At 28.0% G+C, this 7,729-nt stretch overlaps 1 protein-coding gene across 1 annotated transcript in view; it reads right to left on the bottom strand.

The window, feature by feature from the left end:
- Positions 1-2,321: 2,321 nt before the first annotated feature.
- Positions 2,322-7,729, bottom strand: part of LOC132936884 (homeobox protein SIX6-like) — a 40,763-nt gene continuing 35,355 nt past the window's right edge. The window contains exon 3 of the mRNA XM_061003668.1: positions 2,322-3,359. Within this exon, the coding sequence (XP_060859651.1) occupies positions 2,978-3,359 (382 nt within the window). The 3' untranslated portion in view covers positions 2,322-2,977. The remainder of the gene's footprint in view (positions 3,360-7,729) is intronic.

Below are 7,729 nucleotides of genomic sequence, written 5' to 3'. Positions count from 1 at the left end.
CTGTGCGTTCAAATGAGTTTATATTCTAAGGTCTTTTGTCACAGGTAGCTAAAATCGATTTGCAGCCTTTCAGTTGGAATGAGTAAAAAAAAAAAACCAAAATACTTATTTGATCATAACAGGGCAGAGTATTTATACAAAACGCCTCACCTAAAAAAAATGTTCTACTCGCCATACGCAGGTCACTGTGTATACCATACTTTACTACATGAGAACAGGACGCGGTGGCATGAAGAAAAAGTGTAACCTGCGGGGCAGTAAAATTATAAATACGCCTCTGGACCGTATATGCCTAATGATATCCTTTAACACGCGTATTAGGATTATAAGTACCTATATAATAGTTTTCTGCGCCCATTCAGTATTAAATGTAACAAGAAATGACAAATAAAATATACGAATTTTTTACAATACATAATATATATATATATATATATTATTCAGTTATATTTTATTTAAAGAACAATTTGTACAGTACATAATATAATAATATAAGATAAAAATACGAATACCCGTTCAATACAACCCACTCAGGCGTTTCTATTTTACAATACTAAAAAATTAACAAAAAATGTGCAAAAATGTGCCACTCCGTTAAAAAGATTTTAATTTGGTTACATAATATAATAAATCTAATCACCGCAGCAGCACACATACAGTTAGGACCCAGCTAGGTTTCTGTTTTCCTAACGCGATTTCTATTCGACTGTAACATTTAGTGTATGGTTTTCAATATGCCCACTAAATATTCCAAATAACAACGACACGTGACTTTTTTTTAAATTGTTAATTCTATTTCATACGAATTAAGTAAATTACCTGCAAGGCTATGTAACTGGGTTACATCGAGACAAACGCCAGGTATATAAGATATTTAGATTGAAAACAGATTTTTTTGACGTCGCCAGTCAACTTGTAATCATCTTTATACAAATTGCGCGGGAAACTAAAAACCTAATTCGGGTTTTGTATTTGTATTGAAACGAAAAATATACAAAATAATTTTAAAATTACCATAAAACATAATACATTGTAATATTTAATTGGGATAACTTTATGCGATTTATGTATTATTATATCATACACAATATATACCTAATATATTATATTATATTCAACCACTTACGAAATGTATTTGGCATTTCAATTAAATCAACTAGGTAACAACGATAAAAACTATTTTAATCATTTATACACACACGCATGTACACCTATTTTTTATGACATAAAATAAACCTACTTATATTATAGTGATTATTTTCAAATCGATTGCACACGCCAATATTGTATCGTTACTCGTGTATGTATATAATTGCGGCGAACTATTCGGCACACTTCGGAAACAAATTTATCATATACATATACATAGACAGGCGTAGGCGATATTTATAATACTGAAGTTATCTGTCATTGGTCAATCAACCTATGTGGTTTATTATATTATAAGTTAAAAGCATGGCCGAATCAAGCATATTTATTTTTTTTTTTTTTGGTGGGGGGGGGGGTGGGGGGGGAGTGACTCGAGTTGAAAACAAATGAACAAGTAAACGTGTCATTAGTAATCTAATGAATAACGTATAGCGAAATTCCAATAAAATAAAAATCGAAATTATGAAATCTATCGATAGATTTAAAACAACTCTACTGCCAAATTTGAAAATAAGAATATTTTTGGTATGGGTATTATTTATTTATATTTATTTAGTATAGTGAAATATTTTTAATTTTCTATAGAATATTGTATAAAATATAAGAAGTTACAGCGTTTTACGTTTTCTTACACTATATTATGTTATATAATTACTTGTGCCATATTTGTTCACTGCGTACGAGTTAGGTAGAATCCGAATAATAATCGTGCCAAAAACAAAAAAGTAGATATAAATGAGATGTGTCTGGCAGTGCACAGTTATGTCTGTTATCTGGCAATAGCTTCAAAACAAGGTATGACTAATATGATATCCATTTATTGTTATTATTTTTAAATCGTATAACATTATGATTCATATAAATATGTGTACCTACCTACCAACATAATTTCGACTAATTATATTTTCGGATTTTCATACCCATTAGCAGAATTATATTATGACGGGTAAAAATATATCATTGTTTTTTTATTCCAATGCCGTAATTTGATTGCTAAAATCTAAAAAAAAAAGTCGAAATTAAATAAAATTGTCCCACGAGTATTGCTAAATATAAATAAATGTTATTAATATAACCATCTAAATATCATGTATGAGACGCGCATATATAATATTACCTACACAGTGCAGAAAAGGTAAAATGATTCACAAAATATGTAAATTGATTTGTTAAAACGCATTTGATAGACACCAGGCATTTTAGAAACCAAATAAGCCGAACCCAGTAAAAAAAAATAAATGTTCACTAGATGGCACATAATGTGTTTTGGCACCGGAATTAAAAAAAATTAATTTTTAGTACAAGATCAGCACAGAAAATGCAGCTAATGTAGGTGGGCTTCATATAGTCCCCGTTTTAAAAAGTAGAAATAAAACTTTCTTTCAATCACTATTCACTGTTTAACAGTGACTGTTAAAAGTTTTGTAAAATGCCCCCAATCACCGATCGAATTAAGTTATTATTTATTAATAATTATTATAATTCTCTTTTTGCAAATTGTTAGCGTGCTGTGAAATTGACCGACGGGCGCGTTCGTTAGTTCGGGGCACAAATTGCAGGCTCGCTGAATACCTATTGTTTAGTATGGTAATATGATTGACATTATTTGAAAAATTTGAACAAAAAAACGAATAATATTCATACTTATATAATAATTAATAGGTAATGGGGTTTTGTATACAATTTGTGCCATTTTGTATTCTTCGTTTTTATAATATATACTTATTAATACCTAAAAATATTATAAGGTAGGGGTACTTCTATATTAATATCTAACTAGTACCTATATATACAATATATATTATAATAATTAATAATCATAAATTCATTAAGAATGCGATGCGGCCGAAGTTTGTGGTATGGGCTGGAGCATTTGGTGATGGTGATTGTGGTATAGGTGACTGAGATGATTGTTGTTATTGTTGTTTATGTTATTGTTGTTGTTGCTGTAATGGTGTTGGTGGGGATGATGGTGATGGTGATGGAGGTGGTGTGACGGATAGTCGGACGCAAACATTTCCGTGTCGGACGATGGGTATCCGGCCACCACCGTGGCCGTGGCGGATTTGAGAGCCGCGGCTGCTACCACAGAACTCATTTTCCCGCCACCTGTGGACGAGGCCACGCTTTGGTAACACATGGACTTGACACCGTGCACATCAGCCATTTCATAGTTTCTGCTATCTGAACTGCCTATACTCAGCAAATCACTGAAACAAAAATATAAAAAAAATTTAAAATTATAATATGGAAATTAATTTAACCTATCGCGATCGTTATGAAAAGGGTGTGAAAATAAATAAATATGTACATTTGGATCGGTCTGTAGATGAATTTGATAATATAAAACTGCGCAGCAATAAAATAAATTATGTTTATTCTTGTGCGCGACATAATATTATTATTATGAGACATACAATATTATTTTTGTCTTTACTATACAATATACGATTCGTTCCTCTGAAAGACAAATTACAATAACCGAAGTATTTTGCGTTTAAAATATGTACTAATTGCAATTTTGTATAACACAAATGTTATACCTACATGAATAGTAGGTAGCTAATATGGTAATAAATGAGAGCTGTAAATTCAACGCTCTCAAATTAAAAGTATCAAGGTGCATCGAATAATATTTTTGAACTACAACAGATATTTAAAATTTTGAATCTTTGTTTAAATATCTAACTTGGTCCATATTTTTGAACTTCCAAAAGTATATAAAAAAAAAATTATGCTTAATTATTTAGTTAATAAATTTCTCAGAATAAGCTACTTATGAGGAACCTTGTAGTAAATTTTCAAGCCTTAGCTATAAAAATTGAACATTTTGAATTAATGACATTTTCGCGGTTTTGACGAATTTTGTCAAAATTTGAACTGTGAATTCTTATACATAAAAAATCGTACGGATGGATTTTTAATATTTTAAATAGGTATATAATAACAACTTATCAGGAGCCTACAATTTTCAAAGCTTAAGGGCCGTGACCTAATATTTTTTTGTTAATTCTTAGAGAAAAAAAAAATCGAAAACGTCAAATATTTACAAATAGTTCAAAAAGAGACAAAATATTTTTGGAAATTGTATCACGTGATTAAAATAAATTTAGTAAAATTTGAAGTACCTCTCATCTATACGGTTATTCGTTATTGAGTTATACAAAACAAGAAAATCGATTTAAGTGGAATACTGGTTTTCGTATAAAAATTCAAATTTTTCCTAATCTAAGAATCTAAAGATTCTGACAACTCTGCTCCGATGAATGGACTCAGTGGTGTGACGAAGGGACTTTATTTGAGGCACGTGCCTCAGCTTAAAGTGTGGTGGGTGTCCTGGAGACTAGAGGCATTTCACATATAGTAAATAATGTATTAAGTACACACTAAGACTAAGCCAATCATTCTCAGTTACCATTTAAGTAAATAGGTAATTATTTATTTAAGTATTTATAATTACTAATATAAATTATTTGTGCCTCATAAGCTAATGAAGTTCGCCACACCACTGAATGGACTTATATGTTTGTCAGCTTTTGGAGCAGTAAAAATGCTTTGATTTGCTACATCAGTATTTTTTCTGGTAAAACAGTGATACTAGTTGGTACTTTTGGGTGTTAAAAATAAAAAAATGTCTAGTGGTTTTCAGAAAAGTGTCTGGAAAAAACCAAAATAAAAATTAAGGGAAAACCGGGGTATTTTCGAAAAACCAGTTTTTTACAAAAATTTTTTTTTTTGGTCTAAAAGTAACGGTAGATTACACTGACTTTTCAAAAAATGTTTTATGAAAATTTTCCATGCATGATAACATTTTCAAAATATTTTGACTGTTTTTGAACTGTTGATAGCCTTAAACAATATTTGATTTTTTTAAGCTTTTTTTCAATTATTGTCGAAAATTAATTTTTTGCTTTGTCAAAAAACGTGAAGGTTAAACACAAGGTTCCTCATAAGTTGATATTAGTGTAATTAAAAAAAAAAAGTTGAGCGTTTTTCGTTAATAATTTTTTATGAGTGTCTAAAGTTAGAATTTTGACAATTACGTCAAGATCGTGAAAATAATTGCAAATTATTATGTATACAAAAACAATTTTTTGTTTTCATGGATAACATTTGAATATTTAATACAAGATACCTCATACATTTTTCTACATTTAACAACAAAAAGTTAACGGGAAAGTTTTATTAAATTATTAATTGTCTTTAGATACACACAAAAAAAACTACTACTACTACTACTACTAATAATAATACTACTACTATTATTGTAAAATCAATACATTCATCGTGGCGCTCAGAATCTAAAACTACAACTTAGGATAATAAACAAATTGAATTTGAAAAACCTGCAGTAGATAATCATAAAATAAGTATTTCAATATAGGAAGTTTCAAGTTTGCTATATTAACCATAAGTAAATAATTATCTTAGCAAACAATTTAACAATGAAATTATCTATACAAATAATCTTATTTAAAATTATATATGCTCATTAGATAATAATACTCAGAAATTGCGTATTTTAGTCGTAGTTATTTCAAGATTTGGCTGTACTCGATGTTTTTGGTATCGTTGTTTAGTTTAGTGAGAATAAACAAATTCATTCGATACACATATTATTATCTTGCCTATGACATTCCAACATAAACAATAGGCCATGCGAAATTGCGTAATGAAATTTATTATCTGTTAGGCATATTATTTTATTATTATTATTTATTATTATATAGGTAATGGTAAATGCTAGCCGAACATGAATTGTTTCTCGACAATCAAGTAAAAATACATGATTATAATTTATAACTGCAATTTTATCGTATAATGCTTTATAATAGATACGCAGCAAATTGCCAATTTTTATACCGCCATCCCCCTTAATTGTGCTATATTATTTTCAGTTCAGAGTTATTATTTTACAAATTGTAATGTTTTATGGAATTGTTTAATTGTTTAGTCAAATATTGTTCATTGTCTATGTAGGTATTAGTATATTAATATATTTCTATATTTTTAGGACTTGTCCAGTACCTATAGCACTTAAAATAAAATACGCATTAAAGTAATTTATTAATTACCATTAATATATTATATTATTTATGTTTTATCATTGATATTTGTTTGAAAAACCTTAGGAATAATTAAATAATATCTTATTATAATAATGAATTTCTCGAAATAAAATATCAGTGATAAATTTAAAAGTTTAAATAATTAATGGAAAGTAAATTAAGTAAGTACCTATTGAGTATTAATATTCGGAGGAATCTGCGGAAACTAGTAATAAATATATTCTCTGGGAATATTTTAGTTTCAGATAATTTTAATAAATAATAAGTTATTATTAAGTATTAACTAACATTTTACTACCAGCTAGTATAAAATTTCTATTTTCCAATATTCCAAAATTAAAAATGACCAATAAGAATCGAATTATTTCACGAAGAAAAATTACAAAAAATTGAATTTATGAAATTAATTTTGTAAACATTTGAAAAATAAAATTATATTTTAAAAAATGTCATCAAATGCCACGGTAAAAACAGGACCGAAGCGTTCCATGTGCTGGAATTGAGTCGGTCGTATGTAGCCTAAATATTATGCTGGTTAGTGGTTCGAGGCCGGATCGTTTGTCGAAATCTGTCCGGTATTTAGAGAGATGACCTCGGACGAAAAATATGATTTTGTTTTAAATATAAAAAGATAATAATATAATGTTTACCAATTTTTTGGATATATACTAGGTCTTAAAATATGCTTGAACCAGAATACTTAGAAAATACGCAGTTAATATAATATAGTATAATAATATTAATACAAAGTGATTTTTTTAGCACGAGGAACTCATTTTTTGGAGAAGTATTAACATTTATCAAGTTCTTCTTTATAAAAGTTTTTAAAAATATGAAAATCTAGATTTTTTTTATTATTATATTACTTAGTATTTTTTATCATTACCTATATATTTTGAAGTACCTATTTACTTTTTAAATAACAACATACATTTTTAATTTTATATTTCAAAACGGAATATTTTTGTTATATATATATTTATATATATGTATGTAAAAATGTAATTTCGAAAAAATAGTTAAGAGAATTAGAGGATGTCAGTGAAGTATTTGTTTTCTCTCTTTAACCCACGTGCAACATAGCAAATTTTACGTTCATAATAATGATTATAATCATATTCATTTCTCTAACTGTGAGTGAAATAACCTCTTATAAAATTTAAAGGTAAGAATAAGATCTAACCAGGGCATCTCATAGACATTTTATTATATTTAAATTTTAAAGTGAGTTAAGAGTATTTTTAGATGTACAAACAATTTACAATTTTATAATACTCATAACTCGGTTTAAAACTAAAACATAATAAAACGCCTATGAGATTCCCTAGAGAATAATCTTACCTTTAAATTTTATAAGGGGTCAATTCACTCTAGTTTGAGAAATTAATGTGATTATAATCATTATTGTGAACGTAAAATTTACTATATTACAGGTGGGTCAGAAAACTAAAACAAATAGTGCGCTAACATTATTTATTATGTAGGCATACGTTTTTATTATTCTAAGTTCA

Source organism: Metopolophium dirhodum, chromosome 1, assembly GCF_019925205.1.
Source record: "Metopolophium dirhodum isolate CAU chromosome 1, ASM1992520v1, whole genome shotgun sequence".
NCBI lineage: Eukaryota > Metazoa > Arthropoda > Insecta > Hemiptera > Aphididae > Metopolophium > Metopolophium dirhodum.
The sequence above is the reverse complement of the archived record's forward strand: the minus strand, read 5'-3'. Positions and strand labels throughout refer to the sequence as shown.